The 14221-nt window shown below is 42.2% G+C and overlaps 1 protein-coding gene across 1 annotated transcript; it reads left to right on the top strand.

Moving 5' to 3' along the window:
* LOC6529011 (protein escargot) lies at positions 1 to 2262 on the top strand. The gene has a single exon (XM_002090007.3). The coding sequence runs from the start codon at positions 232 to 234 to the stop codon at positions 1633 to 1635; it is 1404 nt and encodes a 467-aa protein (XP_002090043.1). The 5' UTR covers positions 1 to 231; the 3' UTR covers positions 1636 to 2262.
* The last annotated feature ends 11959 nt before the right edge of the window (positions 2263 to 14221 follow it).

Raw genomic sequence — 14221 nt, 5'->3', positions numbered from 1 at the left:
TCAGTTATTCCCAGACTCTAACCGACTCACATAACCAGCTCCAGCAGCGCAGTATACCCGAAATATAACCGATATTCAACCGCTTTGCTTAACGGAACACGCGTGTTGTATCTGTGCATCGATCGAGTATTTGTGCCTGTGGTGAACATGAGGACACACTAAAAATCAAGTGACGACAATCGAGAACTTTTTGCAACAAATCCGATAGACTATCAATAAATAGCCAGTAAAATGCATACCGTGGAAGACATGTTGGTGGAGAAAAACTACAGCAAGTGCCCGCTGAAAAAGCGCCCAGTTAATTACCAGTTCGAGGCGCCTCAGAATCACAATAACACCCCAAACGAGCCGCAGGATTTGTGCGTGAAGAAAATGGAAATTCTGGAGGAAAATCCCTCTGAGGAGCTGATCAACGTCAGCGATTGTTGTGAGGACGAGGGTGTGGATGTGGATCACACAGATGATGAGCAAATCGAGGAGGAGGACGAGGACATCGATGTGGATGTGGACTCGGACCCCAATCAGACCCAGGCTGCGGCTCTCGCTGCTGCAGCTGCTGTGGCCGCCGCTGCCGCCGCCTCAGTGGTTGTGCCTACGCCCACTTACCCGAAATATCCCTGGAACTTCCACATGTCGCCCTACACCGCCGAGTTCTACAGGACCATCAATCAGCCGGGTCATCAGATTTCGCCGCTGCGTGGCGATCTAATTGCGCCCAGTTCCCCAAGTGACTCGCTGGGCTCGTTGTCGCCGCCACCACATCACTATCTTCATGGTCGCGCCAGCTCCGTTTCCCCGCCCATGAGGTCGGAAATAATCCACAGACCCATCGGCGTGCGCCAGCATCGATTCCTGCCCTATCCACCGATGGGCGGTTATCCGAGCTTGGGCGGCTATACCCATCATCACCATGCGCCTATCTCGCCGGCTTATTCCGAGAACTCCTACTACTCCATGCGATCGATGACGCCTGAATCCAGCTGCAGCTCCTCGCTGCCCGAAGATTTATCCCTGAAGCACAAGAGCCTGACTTTGAATCTGAAGACCAGCCAGCCGGGAGAACAAGAAGCAGCCAAAGCTGGTGAAATGTCGCCCGAAACTATCCCGAATGCAGTTGCCAAGAAGGACAAGAACCAGCCGCCACGTTACCAGTGCCCGGACTGCCAGAAATCTTACTCCACCTTCTCGGGACTGACCAAACATCAGCAGTTCCATTGCCCCGCCGCCGAGGGCAATCAGGTGAAGAAGTCCTTCAGCTGCAAGGATTGCGACAAGACCTACGTTTCGTTGGGCGCCCTGAAGATGCACATTCGCACCCACACGTTGCCCTGCAAGTGTAATCTGTGCGGCAAGGCGTTCTCGCGTCCATGGCTCCTGCAAGGACACATTCGCACGCACACGGGAGAGAAACCCTTCAGTTGCCAGCATTGCCACCGGGCCTTCGCAGATCGCTCGAATCTACGAGCTCATCTGCAGACCCACTCGGACATCAAGAAGTACTCCTGCACCAGTTGCTCCAAGACCTTCTCGCGGATGTCCCTCCTTACCAAGCATTCAGAGGGTGGATGTCCTGGGGGCAGTGCAGGATCCTCCAGCAGCAGCGAACTCAACTACGCCGGCTATGCCGAGCCGTAAGGCGATCTGCTATTGCCCGTATATATACACTATATAGCTGAGATCCCAGCCATGTTCCACCAAAAATTAGTTCCTAGCTCTCTTAGGCGGCTCTAAGTTCCCGAAACTCCCAGTGCAGACACACAACTTCAAGCAGAATTTCACTTGTTTTTATTTTCTAGTCAGCATTTTCTCCGAGAAAAGAGAAAATTAAAAATTACATTTTAATTTGTACACCCCGCAACACTTTTGTAACACCACCACCAATTTTAAGAGCTCGAACCATTTTGGAGTGCGTGCCCATATCCTAAAGATGAACTTTGTAAAGTATTCTTCGATTTATCCTGTACATAATGTATTATGTCTAACTGTAGACTCTAAGCTGAACAAATGAAACGCTAGACAATCGTAAGCAAGACATATATCTCTATATTTTATACGATAGTATTTTTAGCCTAGCTGTAGACCGTAAACTATTTTTGATATGACCACTACTTTTTCGCGTACACATTGAAAATGTTTTACTTAAGCTTAAGTGAAGATAAGCAAACAACACATATTTTGATACGAAAATGTTTTGTAATTCTAAGTAATTTATTGCATCAAGCGAAGAAAGATGAAAATACATTTATTTACATACAACAACAACTTGAAATCGATTTTACTCAATGGGTGGGCTTGGGACTTTTAAATTTCAGGATAATGTCCAAATTTTACTACCCAAACTTTGAAGAGGTCTTGTCATGTGAACCGAACTGCCGCTTTATATATTTTTTCTTCAGCTTCAATATCGAACTGCTTTAATTTTGGAATGATGTTAAACAAACATATTTCTATAACTATAATACCAGATCTTATATTCTGGATATATTGCAACAGCTTTTTTACAATTATTATAGTATTTTAATCATCATCTTCAACTAATCGTATTTGGTCTGTTCTGGAAAATGTTGAATGTATGCATTAATTTATTTAACTAATAATACAAACTTATAAATATTTATCAGCTGGATGCGTAGACCACATTTTCTGCTGTTCAAATTCAATTAAAAGTCAATTCCTATTTCCGCCAGAAGGTTCAATGGAATCTAGAAAGATCGTGAGTGGTCATCCAGAGTTCGTCACATATTCCCCGCATTTGGGTTTTATTGGGTCATACTGTTCTTTCCGAACAAATAAACAAATGGAAGCGAGTGGATCGGAAAATAAGAGCCCCCCAATCAGCCATTCGCGACATTTTATGGCCTGCCCAGCAAAGCATTTTCTATTGCAGACGGATCATAAATTTTATTTAAATTTCGGTGCACGTACGACGAGTACAAAATGGCAGTCACTAAATCAAACTTCAAGCCTCAGTAGGCCCGCGCCCCGGCCAAAAAGTCTTATTAGACTCAAAACTCGAGACTCGCGAGCTTAATCTTAATGAGAGAGCAGTGAAAATAGAGTCTTGGCCCGGAGATCACCAAGTGTGATCGATGCCTACCAGTATTCAGATCCAGCCAAGCGAAAAAGCGCGGGGAAATCATAATCGTAGGAATCGGGAAGGTATCGTTCGGGTGACAGAGCATATGAAATTATGGGTGCGTCCTCTGAAGCCAAACGATACGAAACGAAACTCATTATCGTGATCAATCGATCGCCAGGCGGAGGAGAGCCTGCTCCAGAGGCCCAGAAATAGCACACACATGTGTGTGGGGATCCGGACTGGTATGGGGATGGAGATGGGACTTGCGGGCCCCGCCGATCTAGTCGATCCCCGATCATCGGCATCAGCGATCGACGACCACGACAATTGTTGCCAAATTAGATCATCAGGCAGCTAGAAAACCAGCGAAATCCAAACAGCAACGGCAGCAACAAGTCTCAGTCAAGTTTCACGTGCTTACACTGAGCAAAAATGTGGAGGGAAATCATACTTTTTAATTACATTACATTATTCCGGTTCTCAAGCAACTCTCTGCATCATTAATTCAGAGCCATTCAAACATACCTAGAAGTAGTTAGCTGAAAACATTTCTGTTTTTAATTTTCATTTTTTCATTTCATTGTTAACTTGTTTAGCGCCCATTATTCATAACAAAGACCTCATGGTTTGTATAATGATTTTTCAAACATTGTGGAAATTCGCAGATAACTCTTCTTAGTGCACAGAGGGATCCAAGCCCAATCGAATGGATCAGGCCAACGTAAATATACGAAAATTAATATGCACGCATTTCGTGGCTCCACTTCCTCCACGGCGGCTTGCTCCAGTCTCGGGTTACCCAGCCTGCAGATCCAGAGGGTCCAAGTTGCCGGTCTCCCCAGCGCCAAGTAAGACCCAAACTGGGTGTAAGACCCAGCTCGTGGATCGTAGCTGTGCTCTCAAAACGACGATCGTTCGTGCCAGCTTTCTGGCTAAACAATTTGCAAACGATTTCTAATAAGCGTCTTAAATTGTAACAAAATAGACGCGCATTTAGGGCCTTTTGTGTGCCTTCGGCAGGCTTTCTGGCTCTCGATAACAAAGATCGAGGGAATAAAAAATAGGAAAAATAAAAAAATAAAATAAAAAATGGTCCAAAACATGGACGGCAAGAAAACGGGAGGCTAACTGCTTCGCTTGACCCTCTCCCTACCCAAAGAGTATAAAAAAAAGCAGCCCATTGGGTTTTTATTTCTGATTATTTTATTTTATTTGTGCCAAATTTCGCGCTTGATCGGTGCATTTTGATCTTTTTTTTGCTAGCTATTTGACTGTGGGTAGCGGGTCCAGTTGGGGTTAGTATGATGAAGATCTTTGGGTTAGGCCGTCGACAATTTGACTGATTTTGGAGACCCCTTTTGGTGACTTATTTATGGCAAATGAATATTGTGCCTTCAGTTTGTTTGTGGGAAAATTTCCGATAGATGAATCTGGAAGGGTTCAATGAACCCGTTCGAAGGATTTAGGTAGTTTAAGATTTTGTGGCCTTCTTCGCTAAATTTTGAAATTTCATAGGTATGTGAGTTTTATTACTGGATTAGGTTTTGTTAATACTTTGGGAATGGCACTCATTGTATTAGTATTTTTAAAGCTTGTGAAACCTAGAATTCTATGGGATATTAGAAAGTGTATAAGCATAAATGTAAAATTAAATTTAAGTTTTAAATAAGACTATTGAAATACATGCCAGCTTAATTCTACCAAAGCTGATGAACCCTATTTCCATCGAATTTCAGCACTTATATCGATTCGTTAACAATAAACAAATATCACTTTCCTGACGTTTTTCGCAACTGCAGCTGTCTGTCTGGTCTTCCACCTTTTGGGCCCAAAGCTTCCCCCCACAGCTCCCCATTCCCCAACCCCCGAAAGCCTATTACTTGGTGTCACTGATAAAACCCGAGGATTTTTGGCCCAAAAAGTGAGCTGCACCATAATAAAGCAGCTAAAAGTCAAACGGCAACGCAGAAAGGTAAGATCGAAGCTTTATGAATATGCAAAGATAAACAAGCCGAGGAGCCTCCCCCTTTAACCACCCACCACCTGCATCACCCTTTTGTCTATTTGTCTTTTTTTTTTGAATTTCAAATTTCTTAACGAGCCAAAATGAAAAACTTTCCAAACAAAAGCCAAAATACACACACAAATATAGACGATCTATCCAGAGCAGAAAGAGTTGACTATAGAGAGGGGGAAAGAGAGGGAAATGGCAGACCGAGCCACAGAAAAGCGCAAGCTGGAATGAAATTTAGCGTAAAAACGCAGATCTTTTGTCTGCGATAAACGTGAGCGTTTATTTTGTCACGACGAAACAAAGTGTGCTTTTTTTGCGCGATTGGCAAAGTCGGATTTGGAATCGAAATAGCCCCTTTGAAAAACATGAGAAGGGTGGAAATATTTTAATAGGGATTAATGCTAAGTTTAAGTCGTAGATGCCAAGTTTATTAAGAATATCCTAAGCAAACAAAAGTTACTTATTCTAACTGAATAAGATATGCAGAATAATGTAAATCAATATTAATAGCTTAGAAGATATTAATTTTCGAAGCGAGATTTGGACATCATTTCTTAACTAGCCTAAAAAATCAGAAGAAAAGCTGTCAAAAGGAGAATCTCATTGTTTGGAAGATAGGAGAGAGATGCACGAAATGCACAAATGGGGCCCCCATTTGCTGTCCCCATCTCTCCACACTCTCTTCCCCCACACCCCCTTTACAGCTATCCTGTGCATTCTTTGACAGTTTCAGCTAATTTGAGTGAGCCAACAACAACAGCGCAAGTGTTTTCTGCTTTGTCGTTGTTTTTTGTTTGCCCCGCTCTATTCGCTTGAGTGGGAGAGAGATGGAGAGACGTTGGGGCCCAGCTGTGCGTCTTAGTGTGAGTGCAATGGTGAGTGCGTGAGCTGCACGACAACGATATCATCTTCAAGTGCGAGAGCGAGAGAGGCGACGTAGGCTTAAAGTTGTTGTTGCTTCGGCCAATTAGTTAGTGGCTCTGCGTGCTTCAAAAGTGGTGGAGCAAAGGGGGGTGGTATGGCACAACAGGTGGGAGCGGGACAGCGCAACCAAGCTTAACAATTGCGGCAGGCAAAACAGCAGTTAACGCGTTTTATTGTCTGTTTGCAAGTGCCCACTGTTTCCCACTCTTTTCCACCATACCCGCTCTTACTCGCTCTCACTTCGTGTTTGCGCGAAGTGCTGCTGCAGACTTGGCTTCTTTTTTAGCGGGGAGTACTAACATGGCTGCTAATATATAAATATGCTAAATATACTATACTATATAAAGTTTTGCTAATATAATTTGGTAATTGGAAAATAAATACCTCTCTAAGAAGTTTTAGATTGGAGTTTGGATTGCAAGTTTTAGATTCGTGTTATTCATATTTCGTAAATTTAATTAAATAGTTTTACAAACTGCCATTTACACCAAAAAGCTAAATGAACAGAACTCTTAGCCCTCTCCCTCCTCATCTGTAGTATTTCCCCATTTCTTTCCAGTGTGCGTGAGCTATTTTACGTTAGTCAGAGGAGAGGGGATGCAACATGGCGTTGATCATTAGCGGAGATGGTGTTATTATTTGCACGTTTTGTGTGAAATGCACCCGCTCTCTATATCTCTATCTCCCAGTCCCACTCCCACCAAAGCCGAACTATCCCCGTCCCTTTCGGCGAATGCGTTTGCTCGATCAACATGAATAGATTATAGGCCATGGGCTATAAGGCCCGGCTTTAACTATTTGCCGTGCCTGAATAAATGAGTGTCTTAGAATAAATGAATCTTCGTTAAAGTTTGCAGCTGGCAATTAAAGTGAAAAACAAACTTTCTTCCACATTTACGGTTGCTGTTGGTGAGGATCTCACTAACCTCAAGTAGCTATCTTTAAATTATATTTCACTCTGCAGCCACTAATTAAGTTGTGATCCGTTCTCACGGAACTTTGGCTATATAATAAAGCAAAAGAGCAAATTTATCGATTAATGCTGATTAAAGATAAGTAAGTATGCAATAAAACAGACTGGCAAAGTCATTAAAATAGGGTTAATCCCACTAATATAAGAGAAGTTGGAAAATCTTTATTATAATTTCCTGCACTCAGAACGATAGTTTGTTCCACTCCTATTTGTATCTCCTACAGTCCTGTGGGAACCGCGCTTCATTTGGCTCATTTCCATATCGACGGGAGGAGGATCCCGATCTCCGAAATTCCCACCTGGCGGCTCTTACCTTCCGCTCCTCCGACAATTGACCTCCGATGTCAGGGGCTCATCAAAACTACAGACAATACAGACATACAAAAAACAGATACAAAAATTAGATCCTGCTCCCACACGGATCTCCAGACTTTGAGACAAGGTGCGGTGAACTCGTCACCAACATCCGAAATGGTATTCATATGCTAAAGATCCCAATGCTCTACTTCCTTGCAGGCACATCGGATCGAATTACCAAAAAACGAGCGAGGATAAAAAGTAAAAAATTCAAAACCGAGGCAGGAAAAAGAACCTGTTCCTTGGGACTTCCCCGCACCATCGCACTGATTTTTCCTGGACGTGTGCATGCATAAAGATGAGGGCATTCGGATTCAGATTCGGATTCGGGATCCATATTATATATGCTGGGAATGAGCGCTGACAAGCGGGCATCATCGGGAAAATCGAAACTTGCTTGGGGTCATGGGAAATTCTGGTCCCAAATCGGAAGTGGAAACCGTTGGAAAATCACGGCAGGATGTGCTGCGGAAATCTTGCCCTGTCATGTTTATTTATAATTTATGTTAATTTTCCATTCCATTTCAGCATAACAGGACTCTAGTTTTGACTAATAGAACACACCTTGAAACAGTAGGGAGCAACGTGTGAATTTCAGCTGCGAGAACTTCAACATCTCGCAATATGATGAATGTGCACATGTAGGTACTTCTTGGGTCCCACATTTCTGCCCCTCTTGACACATTCGATTCTCTGCCGCTGGCGGCCACTTAAAATATATTTCCTAACAATCGACTCGGCACATGTCCAAATTGATGCCCTGGGGCATTGCTACCAAAAATGGTCTCATTCTGCGTATGTTAAATTCAAATTGTTATGATCCGTAAATGTCAAAAAGACACAGAGCGGCAGGGTTAAAAAATGCAGAAAAGAGCATTAAAATTCGTTTGCTATTTTCATACACTGCGAATAGTGCCGCAGGCTGACATGTTTAGTTTTTATACCCGTTACTCGTAGAGTAACTATCTATCTATAGATCTATTCTATCTATTTGCCAAAAAACTTTTTGCCACGCCCACTCTAACGCCCACAAACCGCCAAAAACTGTGCTTCGCACTTACACTAGCTGAGTAACGGGTATCAGATAGTCGGGGAACTCGACTATAGCGTTCTCTCTTGTTTACTCTTTAAACGTCATGTCATTTTCTACGTTTGTTCGCAAAATGTAAGTCTATGTATTCACGAGGTTGACCTATGATTTTATTTGCATAAAGCATACAGTGAAAATATTATTACTGATAGCCATATATTCCATATATTAATGATGTGATAACCGATAAAGGTACGGAAGTTACATTATATTACTATTATTTTCTTTTTGTGCACTTATGCCCAATATATGTAGAAAAAATTGCGGACTATTTTCATATGTATATCTTGCCAGTCTTTTGCAATTCAAATGCTTTTCTATGATTCATGATAGCTGCTTGTGGTTTTTGTTCCTGTTGCGGTACTACGTTTTGTGGTCTTCAAGGTCCATTGCTCTAAGTGCCTTCAAAAACCGCAAGATCAAGACTGGTCCTCCACCCAGCGGCCCACTCACCTGGCGTCCCATCCTCAAACCTCCAGCCATCCATCGGTTGTAGATCAGCCCTGGGCCAGAGGTTTCTCTTTGGCGGCTAGCGTTTCTGAACTTTCTTCGCATCGAAATCGAATGAAATGAAATGAAATGCTCCTTAAGCTTAATTGTCTCAGGTTTTTGTGTTTTCTTCAATTTTTTACTCATTTACCGGCCGGGGTTGAGGTTGCGATGCTTTTGGCCCACAGGTATTCAAATGCTTTGAAAATATGTCTGGTATATCTGTACACAGTGGGACAAAAACTGTGTCAGCTAAATACATTAGTCTACGAGTTTTTCGACGAAATTTTATAATCAATTGAAAAGTGTATGATGAAGTGTTGAGCATCAAAACATATCGATGATTCTAACACGGAACTCGCATATCTAAAAGTTATTTTAACTAAACTGATCTTTAAATAAAGTGTTATGAATATAAGTTATGAATTGAATGAAATATTATTTATGAATAGACGTAATTTTTATTATGAAATGAAGTGCTCCATTTTCATAAAAATCGGCACACAGTTGCTTTTGGCAAATAGAGCTCCCATATTTACATTGGCATTGAGTTCATTTGAATTGAGAACAATAAACAAAAACCGGGGGCCAGAGATTCCAAACAATTCATATATATTTCTCTTTTCATTTCTCCAAAGCCGGGCTTGAAATTGGTTTCGATTGTTTATGCATTTTGTAGCACACACAGTACCCCCTCTCCCATATACCAACGAGCAGCGGTCGGTGCGGGAGAATTCTAAAAGCCAAAAGACTTCCACTCCATCAACATGAAAAGTGAGCTCGAGCCAAATTCAAGATATTCCGCTGAGTGGGCCACAGTGGCACATCAGCAACAAAAACAAAACTGATTTCGAAAGATGCAGAAGCAGCTGCCTAGTGTGATGGCTCGATGGGTACACTGGGCGAAAAACACAGATACTGCAAAATAAATATATGGTTTGGTAAGTAAATGAAACTTATTTTCACGTTGGCAAACTTAGAAGAATATTCATAAGTTAAAGCAATTTAATATATATATATAGCCATACATATAACACTCATTTTCAGATTAGATGTATGCAATTGTGTCATAAACAAATAAATTTATCTACATGTGCCTTGAATTTTAGATCTTAAAACATATAAATGTTTTATCTTTTCATCAACTCAAACTGTGCTTAGATTATTTCTGGCATGCATACAGAGTTCTCCAGAACCCTGAATCATTTTTTCAAGTGCAGAGGAAGCCTAGAGCTTGCGCTCAACCTGGCCAAGTGAAGGGGCCCGGAGAGGGCAGCACCCCCGCTGGCCGACAGCTGCTTCGGCTTTCGAAAAAAAAACTGAGCTGCAGCAGCGGAGATTGGGAGACGGTGGCTTGGGAGGCAGCTTCCATAATTTCCATGCCAGTTGTCATAATCAAAAGCGTTATCTGGTAGCTAACAGCCGCATAAATTTCAAGTTGTCGGGGAAGAGTCTTCGCTGCCACCAAGTGGCCCACCGACTCCAAGTGGCCCACCGACTCCAAGTGGATTTGCGGTTGGCTTTGGCTTCGGCTCTGGCCGCATCAGCACATTGGTAATTACGAATGTGGATAGCCCCGGTGTTTGGAGCTGGCATATTCCCTGCCATTGGCTTCTCCGCAATAATGACAATAAAGAAATAAAGAAATTATAACAATAACAAACTAATAGTGAGATGAGGTGGTTGCAAGGGGCAGCCGAGTGGAGGAGCGACTTTCGCCTATCCGATTACCTGGATCTGCCAAGAGATCGAGTCTGAAACTCGGGAGCTTAGCACAGGGCTAATGCGATGGGGTTTTCGGTTCAGGTTACCTCCGAGGAAGCCTAAACCCACCGGTGGCCCTTTTATCATAATGCTCTTTGTCGCCATCTGGTTAGCGGGGTATTTTTCCTGATTTTCTATGATCGTTTTTATTTGTATGCGAATCTCTAAGGTGGTTCAATGAAATACATTCCTAATCAGGTCGGGAAATTTTTTAAATTCAAAGAATCTTAATCATTGTTAAAATATTGGTAGAGATATAAAAATCCGGAAATTATAAATATAAAAGTTTAATAAATATGTGCGATGCAATAGTTCTTAAGAAATAACACAATAAATAATTATTATTTACAGAAAGAAATTTAAAATTGTGATTGCTAACAGTGACATTAAATAAAGATTTGGATGTTTTTTTGTATTTCAAAAAGTGCTTTCTTTGCCAAACCTAAATAATTGAAATCTTGGCAAAGGCTCCGCACGCGTGATTTCCATTTTCACTCCTTAAAACCTTTAAGGAAATGGATAGATAGGCTGGCCAAATGTCCATTTTGGTGCTTCTTTGCAGCGATATTTCCTTAAAAGATATTTTGCCATTGGTGCATGGAGAATTGTAAGTGAAAAGTTCAAATGTCAGGCAAACAAAGGAAGCAAGAGAGTGGGGCTAGCCAAGAAAACGAAAACGGCATACAAAAGGTAAAAGTAGGGAAAGAATTGGCAAACGATTTTTTATGCAAATCATAAATTTAGCCATGATGGAGACACCCAGACATCAGAAACAGAAACTCCAGGCAATCGGAATATGATCCACAAATTGATTGGGAAGCAATGACGGGGCATTTGACTGATTGACTGACAGACTGAATGACTGACTGATAGACAGATCGGGCTGAATTTCGCACACTTTCCCGGCCGAGAAGTCCAGAAATAATTAACAATTCGTAGAGAGCTAATGCCAACACGGTTTAATTTCATTCCGCACAATAGAAGTCTTCGGGTGGCGGTGCCTATTACTGAAACCACCTTCCGCCTCTTGCCCTCTTAACACTTCCAAGCCCTTCCTAAACTCTCCTTACAGACAGAAAAATTTGTAATCAATAATTATAATTAAGTTGGAGTTAAAAAATGTATTCATAGGCGCACACTATGCAGAAAAATTAAAAACAAACTAAACCAAATGACTACACAGATTGGCTTCGCTGGTAGTTTCTAACACCAAATGTGGAATATTTTATTGTGCGATATTTTTTTAAGTGAACCATCAAGACCTGTTTGCGCGGTTGACCTGGCCCAAAGCCAGCAAGTGGGCTTCAATAGAAATTAGCAAATGTGTCGCATCATTAGCCACAACTTGGAGTTGCGGAGTTTCTGCGTTTCAGCGATTGTGTCTTTGATGAAGACCCTCAACTGAGTAACACACTCCCCCGATCCCGCCACATCTTTCTACTATAGTTTTTTTGTGGTTTGGGGCGCCGGATTAGCCGCATTGAGGATGCGGGTCCGATGTTGTCTGCGGTTCGTTCGAAATTTCACCTGAGGTTTGTTGATGTGTGTTATATAACCACGATTTTTGGGTTGGGTAGGTGTTAGCCTGCTGATGGCTCTGTGATTTATTGCGTTATGACAGTGGGCTAAAAGAGTTTGATTTTCGGGGCTAAGTGTGTTTGGTTTTGCGAACGAAAGTGGGTGAGTGGCGGTTTCAATTAGAGCTGTTTCCTCATTTCCATAAATTCCTTTTCGGTCTTTTGTGCACTTTTTCCGTAATATCCACCTACTGCCAATCTAGAGCCTTTCCAAACGATAAATCTCGCCTCTCTCTCTGTGAGCTATTTGATCAAATATATTTTCACACTTGCCACATATATCAAGGTACGAAATTTGCACTACAAATGATTTCAACACCGAAAGGCCGCCGGAGGAAGTGCCTGGGCAAAGCTGAGTTATGGGAAACACCAAGCGCAATGTTCTACAAATTTAGCTGGCCCAGAACCGAGGCGAAAATCCTCAAAAAACTTGAGGCATAAATCTCCTGACGCCTTTCTTCTGGACGGCGCAGGCAGTAAAAACAAAATGCTGCATAATTTTGTGGCATCGCCCGCCTTTCCTCTCAAATGGATTACAATAATAATTTTTCATATGCAGATTTTTGCGGTACTCCCCGAACAAGTTGCAAGCCAAAGCCATGAATAATATTTCATCACGGGCAGGAGGAGCAGGCGATCCCGCCTAGCCTACGCCCGCCTTCCTGCTCCCAAAGGGTATGGTAGTCGAGTGGGCAACGCTTTGTTTGATGCACTTGAAGGCAACTCAGCGACGCCAATGCCAATGCCAATATGTTGCAGCAAATCTGCATTATTGCCCCTCGCGATCCACCCACTTCAAAGTGCACTGCAAAAAACCTACCTGAAAAACCTATCTTCATTTTATCTTGTTTTGAAAGTGTCTAGTCTTGAATAAAGTTACTCTACCTTAAGTATTTCAAATAGTTTTTACATATAATATGTGAAAAGCGAAGCAAAAATGTTGATCTGGGGCTACATAATCAATCAAATCTCTTAAACAAAAAGCGTAATCATTCTGAGTGCATGGTGGGCAAGCGTTATCAACGCAAACGTTGGCAGCTCAAGAATTATTATGCTTTCCGCTAAATATAATAAAAACAAACCACAGACGGCGAAGGAGTCCGCGACTCCGATTGATGGACTTTAAGTCAAAGTCAAGTTGCAGTTCAAGTTCTGGACCGCGACGAAGATGAAGACGAAGCTGTAGTTGGAGCTGAAGATCCGGAGCCGTCGTTCTTCTTCTGCATAATGCAAGTCGAGATCAAGGCAGCCCTCATCATCATATTGCCAATAACGCAATGCAATAGATTTATTGAATTATTGCTTTGGCCGTGGCAGGTACATGGACTCCAGACTCTACTCCACTCCACGGCATTACAGTCCTCTTTGCAGCACTCCAGTTTGGGGTTCGGGCTTGAACTTGGATTGGGATTTGGGTATGGGTATTGGTTTGAGGGGTATGGGGTATGGGGTATGGGGTATGGAAAATGCTTTTCGAGTGGGTGATAAATTCAAAGAGTCGGTCGCAGAGTCATTATTCCAAGCGGCCATAAAAGAAAGCTTTCCCGAGTGCTTGACGTTTGGGGCAATTGGGCAGAAAAATGCAGGAAATTGAAGGAAACCTCTGGTTTCAGTTCCAATCCCCTTGATAAGTCCAATTAAAGTTGCCAGAAAAATGGGAGGCCTTTTTCTCTGCATTTTGGCTCAATCATAAGCAAATAATCAAGCCATAAATTTGACCGTTCAGTTGGCAGCATTTTGATTTTTTTTGACATATTTTTGAAAGTAAAATTTGGGAAATATTCAGAAATAATTCGCAATTACCTTCTGCGCCTTGAGAGACATTTCGATGATTAACTGCATTGACCTGGCGTTGTTCTAGATTCTGACAGCTGAATTGGACTAGGACTGGAATCGGTTAGATTGTGACCTTTTAAGTGACTGGAAATAATGTAAATTAATAGCTAGAAATGTG

The sequence above is a fragment of the Drosophila yakuba genome, chromosome 2L (genome assembly GCF_016746365.2).
Source record: "Drosophila yakuba strain Tai18E2 chromosome 2L, Prin_Dyak_Tai18E2_2.1, whole genome shotgun sequence".
Lineage (NCBI taxonomy): Eukaryota > Metazoa > Arthropoda > Insecta > Diptera > Drosophilidae > Drosophila > Drosophila yakuba.
This window is presented reverse-complemented; position numbering and strand designations above follow the sequence as displayed.